This window comes from Orbicella faveolata, unplaced genomic scaffold, assembly GCF_042242905.1.
Source record: "Orbicella faveolata isolate gen_17 unplaced genomic scaffold, um_ofav_v1 contig_27, whole genome shotgun sequence".
In the NCBI taxonomy this organism is placed as follows: domain Eukaryota; kingdom Metazoa; phylum Cnidaria; class Anthozoa; order Scleractinia; family Merulinidae; genus Orbicella; species Orbicella faveolata.
In genome coordinates, this window is record NW_028301555.1 from 6,975,828 (window position 1) to 6,996,117 (window position 20,290).

Sequence of the window (20,290 nt, forward strand, 5' to 3'; positions counted from 1 at the left end):
CTGGTCACAACTTCAAATGGGACAAATTGATATATTAGCAAAAGGTCGGACAGATACACATTGCAAGATAAAAGTGACTCTGCTAATAAGGGAATTAAAACCCGCCCTAAATGATAATGTAAGCAGCGAAAAGCTTTATCTTTATTAGTTTGCATTGTTTATATGCAAATTTTTCTCAACTTCTGTCATTGTAATTGTTAATTAGTTACTTATTTTAAATTGAAATTTAGTTGTTACTTCTATTCCTAACGGTCACTTCTGAAGATATATGTTGAAACATACAAAACGTCAAGTAAATGAACTTTGTTTTTTAACATGCGTTTTATTGTCATGTTTATCACCGCAGTTTGCGTGTTATTTCTTATCAAGCTACGATGGCCAAAGAAAAAGAGTATTTATTCCCCCTATGTCTTGATCTTCGAGAATGCACTGAGTTCACCTATCTACACGTTACAAATGTCTATAATGTCTACACTGTCTACAGTACGTACATGTACTGGTATAATTATCTATACTGATCTACACTCTACAGTGGTTGATCGTCACTCCATTTAAACAGTCTATCATAGGTACAACTTTGTACACTGTCTACAGTGGGTGCAACTATCTATTTACAAGGTCTTACAACGTCTGCATTGGGTAGCTCATGACGGTTTCTAGGACTAACGTTCAGAACGAAATACTTGGTTTGATTTTCAGCACTTCTCCTTTACAGCCGATGAAATCAAGTTCGGATCGGTCACACACACACACACACACACACACACACACACACACACACACACTGCTTGGCTAGCTAGTCGACAGGCAGCCTTAACATAAATGTGTTCTGATTGCAAAACAGGCACAACTAGCTTGTGGTATATATAGGCGTTTTTTTGCTGAGTGAGTACCAGACTGATTTATAGATGGTATATCTGCCACTCTGACGCCAGAGCTAAAGTCGGGGGTCGGTCGGGGGTGCTCGTCGGAAAATTTGAATTACCCCTGTAAAACCCCTAAAGCTAAGGAGGCCACTATTGACGTGGTTCGAGCTTTAAAAAAGCGGATAATGTGTCAGGGTTTCTTTTTGTTATTCTTTCCTCGAGAGCAACCCTAAAAGATACCCTGAGGTCGAAGAAGAGTGGCATTCCGGGCCGAACACCTTAAGTGACACCGAAATCCTTGATTTACACCCCTTAGCTTTAGCGAGATAACGAGCATCCCCGACCTTCTCACTTGCCCCCTCCCCCTCCCCCCCCCGGCACAACTTGCTACAATACAAAACTAAAGCTCTAATACTCGCTAATACTCGCTAATAATACGGACTAGACGGTGCCTGGTGGCGTTGGCGGGTGGAGCAGGGGGGGGGGAATACTCTGTCAAAGAAACCATTGCAAGCAGCTTGTTCTCATTTACAATTCAGAACACTGTTGCGTTAAAATTATTCCTTACTCTATAGTAAATGAAAGACTGAGAGTTGCTTTGTTCAACATTTTAATGTGTACGCGTCCTGGACTTCGAGAGCATATTAATATTAAATGAGTTGCTGAAATATGAATTTCAGTTATATTCAGATGTGTCACGTTCCTTTTCAGCGTTAGGTCATGTTAAAAGTTTATAGTCCTTGTTCATTCTTCTTGAACGTTTGTGATTCGCATAAAACTTCTTTTACTGGATGAAACACAACAACATTTAGAAACTGAAAGATGACGAGTCTCAGCGGGGTTTTTCCCGAGCTCTGAACCTTCTACTTTTTATGGAAATTAATAGATAAGGAAGAAAAGTCATAGAAAATTTATACTGGATGCAAATTTTTATTGACACAAAAACAAAAATCGACGACCTTGTCGACCGCCCTTCTTCGTAAGATCAGTATTCTGATCAAATACAAAGCTATAGCTACTTGTTGCAGAAATCGAAAGGGGAAATGTCCCAAATTAGGGATTTGTCCCTTCCGTCACCAAGCGTTCTGAGAAGGATAAAGAAAAGTCACGCGTCACGCTTCACGAAGTAGACATATGCTATCTTTGTCAGCCGGGTTTTGTTGTAAGAGACCATATTTACTGCCTTCATAACAATTTTAGAAGGCATAGACAACTTTTCTCTTTCACAGTAGCATATTATTGCGACGTTTTTGAATCATACTATAAAGACTATCAAAAAAAACCATTACGTCATTAGCAAGGGAATTTCCCGGCGTGAAACGTCTGCGTTTGCAATAGGCTCGAATAGTTCGGTCATAATGTGCATTTTTAACGAATACACCACCCGTACGAGCTGTCGTGAATGAGTACAACACGCATTAACACAAAGAAACAAACGTAAAAAGGTTTTCGTCGTTTTCAACGCACATTGGGTAAGTTTTGAGAGTTTGTTTTGAAAAGTTGATCTCAAATTTGATACTAAGATTCTTCTGTATTGAATGCGGTACGTACTAAAACCTGACTGAATGCCCTCAACAACAAAACGAAACGATCGTTTCTTTACGGCTTAATGTTTCTTAATATTTCTTCTTTTAAAATGTATATAATACCCTTTATAGTGCAAATAAAGAATTGAATTCTGATTGAAACTGCCGACAACAACGGAACGAAACGGCATTAGCAAGGTTACATTTCGATTAATAGTTTGAGCTGCCGGCTGTCAAGGCTGAAAAGATTGCTCTTTCTTGACGTTTGGTTTCGAATCGAGTTTGCAGATTCTGATTGTAAACAAACTTTGCGATCAATTGCTTAAAGTCGTTGTTTTGTTGCCCTGTAAATAGAATACTGCAACGGGAGTCGTGTGATCACTAACACTGAAGTCACAAGGAATCCATTCAAACAGCGCAGTAATTGATAACAGGAGAGCTGTTGTTCCTGTGACGTTCATGGCACCAAAAGGTTCTGTCCCCGCTGTAAACGACGAAGTTTCCTTGTCTTGTGCTGCGGAAGCTCTGGAGTTTGAAGATGCCAATTTGAGAGGTGAAATTAATTTGATCGTAAATAACACAAGAGTACATTCGATCCATCTGTGCTACAAAATAAAACCAAATCGCGTCAAAATTTGCACCAAATATTGCCTGTTTAAACTGGCCCTTTATATAAGATTTCACAAATAGGGAATTTTCCCGGGTTCTGGTTAAACTCAAACTGACCGTAATAACCCGGCACCAAAGCAGGCTAAGGGCCTATTAAGGTGGTATGGTACCCTAAAATATGGCGATGTTCATGAAAAATTCAATTTCTTGGAAATACAAGACTTAAGATCCTTGAGGACTGGTCAAAAACATTTTGAAACGATCTTGCCGAATTTCCTCCCAGATGAGTGTGAAATTTAAGGAAAGTACACAGCGGTATAAGTTTTTTCACGTGGCAACGGCCATAGCAACGACTGTTTACTATAAGAACGTGACCAAAAATATAGATTACTTTTAACTTATATGAACGAAACTATTTAGAAAAAACTTTTAAGACATGCACAACTCGATTGGTATAATTATTTGTGAAAAGCTTTGCCTCAAATATGCCATCACAGGCTCATTCATTCCCCTTATGACAAGGAATATTTCCCACAACTGCGGTAACTTTTTACAAAATAGAACAACCATTGCACCCCCTCCCCCGAGATCCAATCTGCACCCCCCCCCCACTATTTGTGGCTCGTTAAATGCTTAATACTTCGTGTAAAAAACTTAAAGTGCATTTTTCTCAAAAGTTTACTTTTGTACCGACTGACTTCACGCCAACATTTCTACTTTGCAAGGTTTTAAAGTAGAATTTCTGAAACTTGGGCTCATCAAAGACCAATAGTGTCGTGATGATATAAACCAAAAAAATCGTAACATTTTAAGGTCTGTCACGTGACATGAGATGATTTGTCCACTGGGTGTGGTAAAAAATAAGGTTATTTCCAAATAAAGCTGTAAAAAGCACTGAAAATAAGAGTTAACTGTCAAAACTTAGGTTCATATCACAGAACAAAACAGAAACTTACATGATATGCTTATTTGACAGTCAATTCTTGTTTTGTAAAAGAGCAGAAAGTGTTGGCGTCAATACTATAAAACACTAATTCAAAAGGCTGTGGCTGGTTTCCATAGCAACCATTTTGAGTAAAACTCTAGAAATTTAATTTCTCTTCTTGAGTGCAATAGCACACAATTGATCTTTCTTCACCATATTTAAACAAACTTTTTGGTCCATATTGAGGGTACCATACCACCTTAACCGAGTTATGCGCGCACTCGCGCATGTTGCTAAGGAGGTGAAATTTCACTTCCTCTTACTTAAGTCAGCCTGAGCGCGAAAAATAAAAACAACTCAGTAACTTCCGAATTCGCTTACATTTTATATGTTTTTCTTTGTGTTTCACAAAATGCAAAGTAAAAAAAGTACAACCAAGGACAAAATAAGAGAAAGACAGAAAAACAAGAGTAATGGAAAGAGGAAAACTAACTCCGTGTAGCTTTGTTTGACCAGTACCGAAGAGCGCTGGTAGTGTAAATTGCGCAGGCGCTGATAGGGTAACTTTCAATATACATTGGGGGCACTTCTGGTTTCTTTAAATGCTAAAGGAAATGCGGTTTTTTCATTAAATCCAGCCTTTTTTGACGGATTTCAATTAAAGCCAACATTGGAAACATAGCTATGCACTCCTTTTTCGAAATCATGCTTTTTTCAGAAAATTACGAATTTTTTGCTATTTTGAAATTCTCTTAAAATCTGACCCTTTAGAAATGAACCAAAATCTATGCAGAGCGTAATGAGGATTTAAATTAAAATATTAAATCAATGAAAAAGATCCCGATAAAGTAGTTTACCTGGGAGCCTTTGCGTTTTTTCAGTATTAGTCACATGACCATGGGCGTGGCCTGCTAATCACTAGTGTTGCTAATCATGAAAAATATAAAACACATGAAATAACTCTGAACTAACTAAAAATGATGCGGTTATATGAGAATAAATTTTCCTTAGCAGCAGCTCGAAAAGATCGGTTAATGGGCCCTTAATTCAGTAATCCTACGAACAAAACACGCTGGCTTATGCACAGTTTCAGGGGATGGAAGTAACGTAGGGCCAGGGTGAGAGGGATGTGGAAAAGATAGCGACCCAACCATTCCATGGACTACCCCATTAATAGCCTGATTCAAACTTTTGAGATAAGCACAAACATGAGCACAAGGAGGTTCACACCAGCAAAATATGCATGCGCGGTGCGAGTAACCTCGGTGGAGAAACAAAATGGCACCTGGTTGAATTCTTGCGAACTCATGCTTGTGCTTGTACTTATTCAGTGGTGGATCCAGACCTTGAACTAAGTGGGGGAGGGGGGCTGGGGAGGGGGGGAGGCGGTAGGGAGGCCGTTTTTGTTTTGCTTGCCCTACCGGCTTTTCTTCCTTCTGTAATTTTTTCTTTTTTTTTTTTTTGGCCCAAAATAAGGGGGGCCCTAGGCCCTCTGGGCCCCTCCCCTAGATCCGCAACTGTTATTTCACGCCAGTTCCCCGCTTGTGAAATAAACATAACACCAGTAAAATAAGCAGAAGCGCAAGCACAAGAAAAAGGAAAATGTTTGTTTTTTTCTTGTGCTTAACCAGGCCATAGATCACAACAAAATGAAAAATGTTACGCAAGTGCGGATTTTTTTTAAGCATATATATCGTGTCGTCATTATTATCATTGACAACTAGCCGTAAACAGGCCAACCGGATGACTAGTCAAGCTAACCGAGGACTGAACTTCTGCCTAATTAGTAAGCCAGGATAGCGCTATGGTCTGTACTCCAGACTTAAGTAGTAATTTTCATTTAAGGGTAGGTCTTTGCCTCGTGGAGGTCTGTAGAAAAACCGCACGGTATTTTTTTTATTATCAAAACACACTTTTTTTTAAGAAAAAAAAACAAAGATAATTACAATATAGCACTTTGTCACTTACGATTACATTAATTCAGTTTGCAATTCACGCTAAGGGAAAAAAGAGGTAAAGATAAATTACATTTTTATAACATTAGAGTACGAGCTCGACATGTATATATCACGCATACAATCGAGGGCGAATTTATTCCATTTTTTTTTTTTAGTATAAATCTGTTAGTCTTTCAGCTTATTATTATTATGATCAAGAAATTTTTTTCTGTCGTGCTATTCATATTATTATGCCATAGAAAAAACAGTATCATTAGGCGTGCTGTGATTCGTCAAACGCCCGCGAATACGCGGCCCTTTTCAAACTTGGTTGCTTCGATCTACTTTTTTGCGTCTAAACATAGGCTTAGCATTTTCTGTTTTTAACGGTCGAGATCTTTCAATAGTTTGAAATTTCTTGGTTTCATAAAGGTGGTGTTTGGGACTGCCGATTAATTTTGGCATGCCGAAACTGACATGCGATCTTTGGTTTGTTGTTCTTCGTTCGGCAAACAGTTTAGCGTGAAAGAGAAGTTCGCGAGTTGTTCAGTTACTAGCAATAGGGCTCGTGAGAAGAGTCAAAAAAGAAGAGAGAAGAATAAAACTTCAATGTTGCCTGCAGTTAATTGCCTCAGACAAACAAGATCGGTAGGTTTTATCCTTGTTTCCTGACACTTCGTGGACACTTGGCGACAATTGTGGGACTGACATGTTTCAATATTCAACCCCTTGAAAACCTGTTCCTTTTTCAGGAATAGCAGAGGTCTGTAACAATGAAGGCGACGAAGAATTTCGTAAAAATGAATACAAGAATGCTATACACTCCTATACGGAAGGAATTGAAGTAAAATGCGAAGATAAAGAGCTGAACGCTAAACTGTACAGCAACCGGGCAACAACACATTACTTTTTGGGTGAGTATATAACGTAGTGATAGACTATATGAAGCATATAGAGTGTTTTCGCGTGACGTCACGGCAGCCATATTGGCGTCGGAAGATAATTAAACGCTTGTTGTCTCGAACCAATCTTGTGGGAGTTGAACTATTTTCTTATGTAAAAAATTTCTTTTGTTCCAATAAGTTTGCATGGCTGCTTAATTCCCACGTGAGTGAGAACGCTCTATATTAAAAAGCCGGCCATTTGGTATAGTCTTTGAAGGGTAACAAGCATTTGGTGATAGCCTCAAACAAGAGTCGTCCTAGGCAGAGTGCTTTACTATTTATTCTATATTTTTTGTTGTTTTACACTCAGACGAGTGTCGAAAAGTGATTGTTTCATTATTACGCTATATGATTGGCTTAAAAAACTCGCACCACTTTTTCATCTAATCAGAAACCAACAGCAATTGTGACTCGCACGCACAGGTTTTCGCGCGTTTTGCGTCGGCTACATGTATTTGAATTGCTTCAAGTTTTGATTGGCTCACTGGATTGTTTTTTGTTCTTTATGATTGGCTAAGGGTGATTACTTTGGTTTTGGTTTAAAACGCTCTCTATTTCCTTGTTTATTCTTATTTGTCTGTCTATTTACCAGAAATTTGCAGAAGTCTACTTAACTTTAGTTTTACTCTGTTTATAGCTATTCAGTTTTTCTACCTTTGTTTTACCTTCGACAGGAAATTTCAATGAGGCACTGAGCGACGCAAAAGCTTCAAAAAAACTTAATCCATCGTGCACAAGGGCCTATACCGCAGGTGACGTTATACTATTAGTCAATGAAAGTGTAGTGTAGTGTAGTGCAAATCGAACGGACCTTATCACGGTTTTGGAAGCCATCTTGATGGGTTGGCGACAAGCATCAGAAATTACTGACAGTTTTTTCTGTTAGAATCCTGTGGAAAATCATTTGCTAAAAAATTGAATTCTGAACAATTTATGAATAAAAGTTCGAGGAAACAATTATCGACAAATGTATGGAGAATTAACAATGCGATTGGACGCTTTTTAGTACAGTTGCATCCCTCAAATTTGGTGAATGCAGTCCTTGGCCTGATATATTTGCTATTCATAAATTGTTCAGACGATGTTTCTTGCATGTATGTCGTGTGCTTGGCTGTGTAGCAATAGTTGAACTGGTTGAACTCGTCAATTTTTGAGTTTGACCGCTGTGAAGTCACTATAGTGGTTTTGCCGTTCATTGATTTTGATTGGTTGGAAAAAACTTAATAAACACGAAACCATACTAAGCATTAGTACACACCTGGAGTCGTTAGCGAGTGCAAAGTTTACTGCAGTGGCCGTTATAGAGAGGAAGCTGTTATGGGGAGGTATAGGGGTGTAATATGACACCTGTTTTTTTCGGAGGGTACAACATTTTTATATTTCAAAAATGCTGACTGTAGCAAAGAAATACCTAACGTAATCAAAATAGAGCAGTAAAAAAGAAACCAAACAGAAACAGAGACCAACGACGCGCGGTTGGGATCAAGTTTCGTGACCTTTTACAATATAACACGGGGTTTTGTACACACCTTTAGTCAGTCGTTGATTAACTGGCCGTTGTGCATATTTTTGTTTGGTAGTGGGGACGCACTTTAGGGGCCATTGGCGTTGTAGAGAGGTGGCCGTGTTAGAGAGATAAAAATAAGAGTGAATGTATGGGCCGTCCGCCGGAACAAAAAAAAGTGGCCGTTGTGCTGAGAGGGGTGGCCGTTGTAGGGAGGTTGGCCGTTAGTGGAGGTTCGACTGTAATTCACACATTCATGAATTCTTAAATTATTGCAACTTGAGACTGTACGGCTTTCCTTTCCTCAGGAGCACAAGCCTGTGTGGAGTTGAATCTGTTTGAAGAAGCCATTACATGGTGCAATGGCGGACTTGCAGTATCCTTCGATGACCTGTTTAAATTAGCGATGTAATGTACTCAATGTGATAGCAACAATCGAAGGGAAAACAAATTTAAACAGTCTTAGCTGATGATTCTAGACAAAAAGTTAAGCCAAGGGGTAGAAATTGACGCCGATTCTTTTCTTTTAGACCCGTTATGCAAAAAGTTGAGATATTGCGCACTATTTGATTTCGTTCAAAGAATTGTAAGTAAACCTCGCTGATATCCGGTCAAGTTTGATCTTAGTGTTCACGCCTTAGAGCGGTTTTTAATTGACTATAGCCTGAAATGCCAGTCATCTCCCGCCCTCAGCCTAATCCCTGTAAACTAGACTGAGACAACCCCGTTCCCAGAGTCCTCTCCTGGCTGAGGGCGAAAGATGACGGACGTGCTGACATTTCAGGCTACTTTGAGTATCGTCAAACCAAAACCAAACAAATATTACTCTGGTCAATAAGACTTCAAAAAAAAACAATCATAACTCCAAACAAATATAAGCGAAGCGCGGAAAGACGTGTACAAGTGAGTTACGACTGGTTTTGGTTTGCATTGTCGTTATGTCGCTAGTATGAACCAGACTTAAGAGAACTTTCTCGTATAGCCGGTTAAGAAGTGATGAAATAGCGCCGTTGATACAGTAGCATGTAACAATACCTTGACTTTAAAAAGATTGACCAGGACAATCAGACGTTGTTAGGTATAAAGGAGGAGTCTCTCGCAAGACAAAGCGAACGTTTGGAACCAAACAGAGAGGAAATGAAGGAAATTCAAACCAAGGTAAACAAGGAAGTGAAATGATCGCATGGCCCAAAGCTAAAAGAGTTTTAGTTGTCGGACAATGCAAAGCATCAGAACTTAACGGGGAGGGGGAAATCCTGTATAAAATCAATAGGTCATTTTCGAGTTGGCTTTTGCCTCTGTGAAACCATTCATATGAAAGTGTGTTCCGCCTACAGGTTCATTTTCATGCAAATCAAATTTACTTTCATATGAAAGGTATTGCTCAAGGACTCGTTTTGAAGCAGAGGCACAACTGCACAAGGTAACTCGAAAAGGGAGTCACACCAAACGAGGCTACTGTACGCAACAAAACTTTACTTTGTATCGTAAAGCACGCTAGGCCTTATCCGTTGAAGCCAGAGAGGCTCTGTGATACATAAATGCATATGAGAAATTTTACGAATTTTACGTTTGGGCGGCTGCTCCCGAGAGGCTTTAGAGGGAACAAGGATTGAAGGACTCGTTTTAGAGTGTTTAATGAAAGGTGGAGGAACGTATTTTCACGGCTTATTTTGATTGGTAGATAATAACTTTGGAGTTCCAGATAATTCTATTAAATGGATGCCCTTATAGGGGTAATATGGTCGACCTTTTCTAAAACTGGATTAAACTAAAAACTTTAATTAAAAGAATCAAATTAAAAGAATAAGAAGGCGAAAAAAGGGAGAAAACAAAGGCAAATAGACTACACCCTGCTCGAGAGCACCTCAGATTTTGGTGTCCATCAATCACTTATTGGCTAGACGATTTTGATAGAAGGAGGGAAGAGATTTTTATAGAAAAAAAATGCAACTACCTTTCGAGGAAGACATGTTTCGACAGCCTCTACTGTCGTGGTTACGAAAACACTTTACGGGGAGGAACGTGAGTTTCGATAGTTATTGCTGAATGTTCCTCTTATCGAATCACATTATACAGTAAAACCTGTATTAAGCGGACCCCATATTAAGCGGACACCCTCTATTAAGCGGACAGCAGTGCAAGTCCCATTTTTCTTTTTCCACATTGACTGTAAAAAACACCTGTATTCAACGGACATCTCTATTAAGCGGACGCGGACACCTTAAACTTGACTTTTATGATCATTTCTATCGTTAAAAACTTGTATCAAATGCATGATATTTTTGTCCACATTCTAGTAGATCGGTCATTTAAGTTTGCCAACAAACCGAGCTGTCACAGAAATGCAATATTTTGTTATTCGGTTTTGTTTTTACAGAAATTTTGTTCTCGTTTGATTTTGTAAACCTTCACATGATTCGGTCAATATAGATACTATTACTGTATACTTAAATCGCTTTACCTCATATACTTGTCATTGTTTATGGAAATACGGTATTTCAGAGTTCTGGACCGTTCATGAGAGTGCTATTTGACCCTTTCAAGGTCTTTTAATACTAACGAATATTAATATGTCCCTGTTAAGACGAATTCTGGGGGAACCTGTTTTCAACGGACACCCTGTATTAAGCGGACACTAGCGCTGGTCCCGAGGGTGTCCGCCTAATACAAGTTTGACTTTACCAGCCAGCTGAACTCTACGGCCAAGGACTCTTCTTAAGCGTTCTATATCCCACTGGAAAGACGATCCTATCCCATACATCTCATGAGGTTTTCTTTTGAAGATTGCCGAGGACCTTGTTAATCTATTTAGAACTTACGACGGTGGGTTTAATATTGTAAGCGAGAGCCCGTAAGAGTTTGTGGAGAATCAAACAATAGTCTAGCATGAGTCAAAGTGGTTTCATAGCTGGGAACTCCTAATATTCTGTTCTGTTTTCTAAATAGGTTCACAATTATCAAAGTCCAATGGCATTCCCTCCATTAAACCTTGATATTACCAAAAAAGTAGCAAACAGAAAGAGAGAAGGAGTTCTGTATCTCAATCTTGGTGATTCGTTTACGGAACTCAGCCAATTTCAAGACGCAATCGACAGTTATCAAAAGTACCTTGGTATCTCCAAAGAACAAGGGGATAAGGCCGGCGAGGGACAGGCATATGGCAAATTAGGCAATGCTTACAACAGTGTCGGTAGAAATAATGAAGCTAAAGAATACTATGAACGGCAGCTAAGCACTGCCGAAGAAATTGGCGATAAAGTCGAGGAAGGAAAGGCTCTGAGCAACCTTGGCACTCTATTTTATTGTCGTGGTGATTTTGAAAAAGCCTCAGAATGCCATCAAAAACATCGGTATATTGCCATAGAATTGGGGGATAGGTCTGGAGAAGGATATGCCTTAACCTATCTTGGCAGTGCGTTTCACAGGCTTGGTTCTTTCAAAGAGGCCATGGAGTACCACGAACGAAGTTTAAAGATCGTTAAGGAACTTGGTGATAGGGTTGGAGAGGAAAAGGCTTATGGGAATTTAGGGCGTGTCTTTCGAAGTCTCGGTGATTTCAAACAAGCCACAGAATATCACAATTTGCAACTAAGTATTGCTAAAGAAGAGGGCATGAAGGCTGATGAAGCCTGTGCCAATTATGAGCTAGGTTGCTCTTCAGAATCTCAAGGGTCGGAAATGGTAGCTTTGGAATATTATAAGTCAAGTGCAAGACTTTTTGAGGAAATAAGAACTGATCTTCCACGTTATCAAACTAACAGCTTCAAAGATGAGTGGAAGATTAATTTGTTTGATGTATACCAATGTGTCTACACTGCTTTATGCAGAATTTATTTAAACCTGAACATGACTTTAGAAGCTCTTTTCGCAGCAGAGAAAGGGCGTGCACAAGCTCTGTTGGATTTTTTGAGCTCGCATTACGGAGCAAACTCGGCCCAAATTCCATCATCTGAACAGGAAGAAGCCATGTCTGCTATAATGAAATACATCTCTTCAAATACAATTTTTTTAGGACTCGACAACAATAAAATCAACATTTGGCTGCTTCAACCAGGTAAAGGTTTACAATTTAAGAGTAGATCAATGGAAGGTGCTGATGATCTTATGTCGTTTTGGAGCGTGATGAATGGCCTGATAGGCTCAACTAGATCGTGTGAGGTGTCACGTCTTGTCGAGGATTCAGACGACGAGGAAAAAGAAGAACTAGGTCCCTCGACCTTATTAAGACTTTTGTTCGACTTTGTGTTTGGTCCGATATCTGACTACCTTCAAGGTGACGAGTTGGTCATAGTTCCGGAGGGTCCTTTGTGCCTGGTCCCTTTCGCAGCATCGATAGATCTTGTTGGAAAAGACCTATGTGATTCTTTTAGAATTCGAATCGTTCCTTCCTTAACAACTCTTAAAGTGATTGCAGATTCTCCCCAGGGTTATCACAGCGAAAGTGGTGCACTTGTCGTGGGAGATCCAGAGATTCCTAGGTTTAAGTACCGTGGAGAATGGCAATATCTTTCGCGGCTTCCATGTGCTAGACAAGAAACAGAAATGATCGGGCGATTAATGAATGTTAAACCACTAATTGGAAAAGAAGCTACAAAAGAAAAAGTGCTCGAGCAGTTGAACGCGGTTGCTTTAGTACACATAGCAGCCCACGGTAGTCATGAAGGGAGTGGAATAACTTTGGCTCCGAGTTCAAGGCGTAACCCTCAGACGTTAGAGGAGAAAGACTGCATACTGAAGATGGCTGACGTGTTAAATGTTAAAGTTCGAGCAAAGCTCGTTGTGCTAAGTTGTTGTCATAGTGGGAGAGGAAAGATCTCGTCTGAAGGTGTTGTCGGCATCGCACGGGCTTTTCTAGCTGCAGGTGCTCGTTCTGTTCTAGTTTCACTGTGGGTGATTGAAGATGAGGCCACAATGAGGTTTATGAACAGTTTCTATCAACACCTGGTACAAGGAAGAGGTTCCAGTGAAGCTTTAAACAAGGCCATGAAATATATGAAAGAGTCGGACAAGTCAGTCAACAAAATCCATAACTGGGCTCCGTTTCTACTTATTGGTGATGACGTCACAATGAAATTTCCTCACGAACGCGACATTGTAAGTGGATTAAAACTCCTTTAGTGCGGTATTTATTATGCGTAGGATCTACAACAAAATTCTCGAATCAGATTAGCTCAGTCCTATACCTATTTATTATCCGCACAATCATAAACACGGCTACATCTGTCCCATGAAATAAATACCTAGTTGTTCCCTTTTTAAATTCTTTGTTGGATGGTGAAGATATGCAAGTTTGTACATGAAACATCATGTATTTGAACTGCGGAAGGCTGCCTAAAGTTTTAAGCCTTCTGCGTTTCCTACGTAACTGCGATGATCCGTCATGTCGTAATGTCTTACTCCCGAAGTTCAAATATATGACTTTCATCCTCACCATCTACGGGTATATTACGAACTCACAAAGTGATCAGCTCCCAGTTGGCTTGGTAGTTCAGTTGTTAGAGCACTGCACCGGTATCGCAGAGCTCATGGGTTCGAATCCCGTTCAGGCCTGATTTTCTTTCGCAACTGTCTTTGTTGCGCACATAACTGATAATCACTTGCATATCTACAAAAAGTACTCATTTCATAACTACTTTTCCTTATAATTACTACATTATTTGTGTTTTGGAAAAAGAATATCCCATCTAATAAATCCTACGCAGTATGAACACGATGGCCTCTCGTGGCTTATTGGCCCATATCGTGTGGCTTATGAAAATTATTTTCATCTTTTTACCCATTTTCTTTCAGGCGGCAGAAGTGGAAGAAGACGTTCCAGATGCGTCACAGTGCATTACAAAATGAACTTTTAAAAAGCTCCGATAATTTTAATCACTTCTTTTGTACTCTCTACTCATAGGTAATTAATTCCACTGGGAAAAAAACAGTGGCGCGTCATATTTTTTTTTTTTTTTTTTTTTTTCATCCTGCAGGATCCAACTTAGCTAAAACGGTTGGCGTAGTTAAGGTAGTAATGGTCGACTTTACATTTAATGCTAAGTAACCTTAAGAAAAGGTTAAGTCACCCAGATAAAATTCTAATTACTGACTTACAAAACTTCATGCACTAAGAAAATAGACAATATATACTGCCTCATGAAATATGGAATCAATCAATCAGTTAACCAATCAATCAATCAGTCGATCGATCGATTAATCAATCAATCAGAGTGTTTACTGTTGTAATTAATATGGTTGTATATTGTGCTATTTTAGCACTTCGATTCAGTTTAGGCAACTGAATTTTATAGTACCAACACGGTAGCCATAAACTGCGAGAAATAATGGAGCACATACAAGCAAAATTCTTAGTTGTCTCAAAAGGAATTCTAAAAAAAAAACATAAATTATGTAAAACTGTATCAGGGTAAATAAACAGAAGTATGTTGCGAGATTAAACAGCCTCAATTTTTTCTGGTTTTCATTCTTAAAGACCTAGTTTTGGCCGGCCTAGGATGCTTTGCGCGCTGTGAACATTGGAAAACAAAAGAAACATCGCTATGATGTCTACCCAAACAATAACCGACGCGCGAAAAGCATTATGGTCACTACTGGGTCTTTAAAACCTGAAGAGCACAATATGACTATTTGCTTGTAAGTTGGTTCGTTTGCATGTTTATTTAATTTTAATTTTTGTTCGTTTAATTTCTTTTAATTTCTTTAATTTTGAGTACAAATAACGTTGTTGGTGTTGTTGTTGTTTGTCTGGTGCTGTTCTTGTTTCTATGTGTATACACACACTCAAGCTAAGTCGGTAAAGTAAGGTGTCGATCACCATAACTTCTGTATCCGAGTCTGTGCTGTAATTTGAACACGCAAATAAATCCGTAGACGGCATAGGAAATAGAACTCTTGCTTACTCATATGTACATTGCACAAATAAAATGATGGTTATGCATAGTTTTATAGTGATGGATCCGGGGGCGTACCCCATATATGGGCTATATAGGTATGAGCCGCGGGATAGCGTAAGGTTTTCGAGGTTCCAGATCCTTAAATAGGGTATCATCTTTGCCCTTGTTGGCATTGTGCTCCCTACGTGATACTGAGAGAGGATACCTAAATTATATCAGCTAAAATTCCAGTGCGTAAATGCCCAGTTTAACGAAAAACAAACTATATGCTTGATGTTTAACTTCCAATGTCACAGAAACGAAATAGAGTTGACCCGTTCACACCATTCTCAGTTTTTGTTTTTCCCTTGAATTGGGTGTCATTTTTCGGATTTACGCCTTAATTACTATATCAGTTTACGTTTGCTTCATCCTTAAATAGGGTCAGGGTTCAAGACCTTTCGCGGCACACACCAATCTGAAATTTACGAGAGTAGTCCCCCCGGGTAGTGGATCAAGATGTGGTCAAAAACGGGGTGTAAAGGCCGAATTGAACATGGGTCATTCCCTGCTGCCACCTGTGCGGGGAGTGAAGGTTGAACGTCTCTTGTTAAAAAGCTGGTGTGTGAGAATGTGGGACCTTCTGTGGTTGGATGTATTAGGCATAGTAGACCCCGTCTTCTTAATCTACCAATGGCTTTCCCCCCTTACATACAAAATGGCAATGCTTCGTGATAACTGTGGTCTCAGGAGCTGCGTGAAGCTCTTTCGAGTTCTTCCAGATCAAAAGTTTTCTCGCAACGTTATGGTAATGTAAGGCAGCTGTTTTCCGTCATCATTTGAGGCGAACAAACATAGCGTGCTGTCGTTACTTTGTTTACCCACCCAAACATCGTGACTAGCATTTATATCAAACTTTTAATGACAAACACGGACAATAACCTTTTCTTTCAGATCACCAAAAGTGGAACACAATCTAAATGTCAGCAACTAGGGGAGTCTCTACTAGACGGGAAGATTTTGCCGGCCGAACAGAGGTAAAAGTTATTCATTTTAATACTTGTAGATATCTGATACATTCAACACTTGGACAACGAGCCCCAGTGAAATAACCCACGCTACTGAACAGACATTGTCCAGGGGAACGATCAGATCATGCGGAATTGCAACAGAACACGATGACTAGCTACTAATCAGCATATTTATTTACATTAAAAAAATCATCTCCAATACATTCATTTCAGTGTAACAATAATATTAATGTCTATAGTAACTTACTGTGAAACAACTGAATTATCTCTCGGAATAAGTAAAATAGCTGTAATCAACACATTTAACCTGTTTTGATCGTGATCACTGATTGTGGCTATTGTCAAGCAAGTCACCACAGAACGTACGTGTCCTAGTGAAATTATTGTTACAAAATAGGTAGAAGACTTTTTTAAGGACTTATCAGTCCTTTCTGATGATTTCATATCTAACAGAATGAGACTTTCTATAACCCCGCCATTCTTGATGGTGTCCAAAAGGTGGGAAATAAGGCGAACCAAGGACAAATGTATTGCAACATTGGCGATGATTATTACAATCTTGGAGATTTTAAAGAAGCATTACATTACCACGAGCTGTATCTTAATACTGTCTTATTAGGAGACAGAGCTGGACATGGACGTGCGTGCGGTAAGCTTGGCGAAGACCATCATGGTCTCGAGAATTTCGAACAGGCAATATACTATCATGAACAACACCTCCAGATTACCCTGGAAACTGGAAACAGGAACGAGGAAGGCAGAGTGTGCGAAAATCTTGGCAACGCTTGTTACAGCATGGGCGATTTTAAATCAGCCATTAAATGGTACAAAAGGGAACTTGATGTTGCTGAAGAAATAGGAGACAAGACCAAAATAGGAAAAGCGAGCCGTAATCTTGGTAATAGCTATTTTCATGACGGTCTATTTGAAGATGCCATTACACACCACAGCCGAGATCTAAGTATTGCCAAGGAGCTTGGAGACAAAGCTGGTGAAGGAATTGCATATGGCAACCTTGGCAATCTTTATTTAAACCTGGGTTTTAGCGACAAGGCTATAAAGTGCCAAGAATTGAATCTGATTATTGCCAAAGAAGTGAAAGATAGCGCGGAAGAGGGAAATGCGAGTTATCTGCTAGGTTGTAGCTTGGAATCTAAAGGTAGTTTAGACGAAGCTTTGAATTGTTTCCAGACAAGTTTGAACATTTTTGAGGACATACGAAGTCGAGGTCAGCTGAAAGATGAATGCAAAATTAACGTTCAAAATGAGTATAAACTTGTAATCATTGCTGTCTGCAGAATTCTGTTGAAACAAAACAAGATTCAAAAAGCTCTCGCTGTTGCGGAGAAAGGACGTGCTCAAGTTTTGAAAGATCTAATGAAGTCAAAGTATGAGTCTGAAACTGGCCAATCTGACGCAGACACGGAGGATAACGTCGCTGCCGACATGCAGCTTTCATCTGATTCCGTTCTTCTGCCAATTAACAGCGATGAGGATCGTACTTCAGAACATGAATTTGAAACAAATCGATCTTTTTTAGACAGACAGGAATCTATCGTTGGCAACATTTTGTCGAATCTTTCATCGACCACCCTTTTTCTAGCAATCGACAAAAACGAAATTAACATCTGGGTTCTCAAAGGAAATGAGGTTCATTTTAGAAAAGGTGAAATCGGTAGCAGGCAATTAGAAGAAGATGTCGTGTTGTCGTTTTCTTCGTTAAGACAGGCTGCCTATCCTCTTACTGAGGACGAAATTAATTCAATGACGGCTGCTTCTGCTGAAGCTGAACATACAAGACATCAAAGGGCACTGTTGATGTCGAAGGCATTACGAATTTGGCACGAGGTCGTGATAAGCCCAGTTGCAGACTTGCTTGAAGGTCTTGAAGGAGACGAGTTAGTCATCGTTCCAGATGGTCCACTATGTGTAACTCCTTTTGCTGCATTCATGGATCCCAGTTCTAGGTACCTTTGTGAATCTTTCAGAGTCCGAGTCGTTCCTTCGTTGACCAGTTTGAAACTGATAGCAGATTCTGCAGAGTACCACAGTAAAAAAGGCGTTTTACTTGTGGGCAATCCGTGTTTGGAGGAGATTGTTACCCCTGAGCCGTGGAATTGGTATCTTCCAAAGGCTGAAGAGGAAGTCAAGTCAATTGGAGAGATTCTTAACAGTAAACCCCTCATTGGAAAGGCTGCAACAAAGGAAGAAGTGCTGAAGCGCCTTACGTCGGTCACACTGGTACACATTGCAGCACAAGGTAGCGATGAAAACGGAGAAATTCTGTTGACCCCAAACCCTTCAAGGCCATCCCAAGAACCAGAGATGCACGACTATTTGCTGACGATGGCCGATGTGATAGCCATTCAGCTGCGTGCACGGCTAGTTGTACTAAGTTCCTGCCATAGCGCGCAAGGGAAGATAAAGTTAGAGGGTGCAGTAGGTATTGCGAGGGCCTTTCTGGCCGCAGGTGCTCGTTGTGTTTTGGTGTCATTATGGGAGAATAGCGACGAGGCTACTCTGAAGTTCATGAAGAGTTTCTACGAACACCTGATGGCAGGAGAAAGGGCCAGTGTGGCTTTGAATCAGGCCACGAAATATCTTAAAGAATCAACGGAGTTTTGTGGCGTCGAACACTGGGCTGCGTTTCAACTAATCGGCGACGATGTCACATTGGAATTTGAAGACCAGGAATGAAAGCTGTATACCAAGTACGTTTGTAAAAACGACTTTTAGTGTCACGTGTAGTCCAAGTAGGTACGTCTGAGTTTTTAACCGTTGATAACGACTTTCAGTTACCCCTTCGAACTTTTCAGGGTTTGAAATGTTGTTTTGGCAGGGGTACTCCCCATTATATTGGAACTTAATAACAATAGGTTATTTACGCATTTGCGGAACATGTTCCTATATCATGCTTTAAGATAGCGTTTAAACTCCTTGACGTGTTTCACTGGTTTCACTTAACGTTCAGAGTCATCGGTTTCCGCGTCATATTGGAAGATTGGACCTGAAGTCTGAAACTGATCCGCCTAGATTAGCCGAATGCTACCCACGGATAAGTCCACAATTGTATATTTATTTTCTTAACTGGAACTTGAAATAAAGTGTGTGTGTAAGTGTGACGTTTGTAGAACTTGAGGACTTGAAATTTACAAATCATATAATTTGGCCAATTATGTTGTTGTAAAATTAAGGTAGAGATAATCCTCCACAAAGTCTTTTTCTCAAGGTAATTCCTCTAAAATCCGGTTCTCTCAGCACATAATGATAACACAGGTGTTTTGTACGATATCAGTCTTTTTGGCAGATCTAGATGAAAATGCCTGTGAACCCGCTTGGGTTATCCGTGGGAGCAAATTTCGCATCACCCTCCTGGGAATTCAGAAATCGGGAGTGATCTAAAGAAAAACTTGACAGGTATTATGTTACGAATAAGGCCTTTACGCGTAGAGGATTAAAATTCTGTAACCCTTCGTCCTTTCTTACTGTTTTTCTGTATATTCAAGAAACGATGGAATTTAAGAAAAGAAGACATGTACCGTGTTTCTATCGAGTTATAGAAACGAGTGTAATTTTGGGAGAACGAGAAATGATTTGGTAACAAGAGCCGACAGGCTTTTCAATGCAATTAGATTACTCGCTATCGATTTCTGTCACGTGATAGTTGACGAGGGCGCAGCCCGAGTCAACTATCACGCATAGAAATCGAGAGCGAGTAATCTAATTGTTCTAGTATAAATCTACTACTCGTTCAAAACTATATCTAAATCCTCTTAACAGACACGCCAAGAAGCGGCCGTCATTTTCTTTAACAAGGGCACACTGCTGCGCTACTCACTATCTATTCTGCTTCAGTATAAATCTACTAGCGTTCTATCACGACTGCCGTTCTCTGATTGGCTACGCTATTCACTGTCTATTCGGTCATAGATAGTGAGTAGCGTTAGCAAAATGACGGCCGCTTCTTGGCGTTTTTAAAGTGTCTGTGATGAGGATTGCGATAAAGTTTTGAACGACTAGTAGATTTATACTAAAACAATTAGATTATGCGTTCTCGATTTCTATGCGTGATA

The 20,290-nt window shown here is 39.8% G+C and overlaps 1 protein-coding gene across 4 annotated transcripts; it reads left to right on the forward strand.

Annotated features, from left to right (window-relative positions):
- The first annotated feature begins 1,605 nt into the window (after window positions 1-1,605).
- On the forward strand, window positions 1,606-19,689 carry LOC110049523 (tetratricopeptide repeat protein 28-like). 4 transcript variants are annotated; one of them, XM_020755317.2, is made up of 8 exons: window positions 1,606-2,338; window positions 2,747-2,945; window positions 6,616-6,777; window positions 7,482-7,559; window positions 8,620-8,687; window positions 9,362-9,469; window positions 11,261-13,408; window positions 14,105-15,253. In XM_020755317.2, the coding sequence occupies exons 2-8, from the start codon at window positions 2,852-2,854 to the stop codon at window positions 14,156-14,158; spliced, it is 2,712 nt and encodes a 903-aa protein (XP_020610976.2). In that variant the 5' UTR covers window positions 1,606-2,338; window positions 2,747-2,851; the 3' UTR covers window positions 14,159-15,253. The 4 variants fall into 4 exon arrangements, with proteins under 4 accessions (XP_020610976.2, XP_089152777.1, XP_020610977.1 ...); XM_089296651.1 differs by having other exon boundaries at window positions 9,371-9,469; XM_020755318.2 differs by lacking the exons at window positions 1,606-2,338; window positions 6,616-6,777; window positions 7,482-7,559; ... (2 more) ...; window positions 11,261-13,408; window positions 14,105-15,253 and adding exons at window positions 16,141-16,223; window positions 16,671-19,689 and having other exon boundaries at window positions 2,752-2,945.
- Window positions 19,690-20,290: the final 601 nt, after the last annotated feature.

Coding starts and splice junctions, on each gene's coding strand:
- LOC110049523 (XM_020755317.2), top strand. CDS start 2,852: ATGGCACCAAAAGGTTCTGTCCCCGCTGTAAACGACGAAGTTTCCTTG. Junction 6,778..7,481: donor AACAACACATTACTTTTTGG/GTGAGTATATAA, acceptor TACCTTCGACAG/GAAATTTCAATGAGGCACTG. Junction 8,688..9,361: donor GGTGCAATGGCGGACTTGCA/GTATCCTTCGAT, acceptor GACTTTAAAAAG/ATTGACCAGGACAATCAGAC.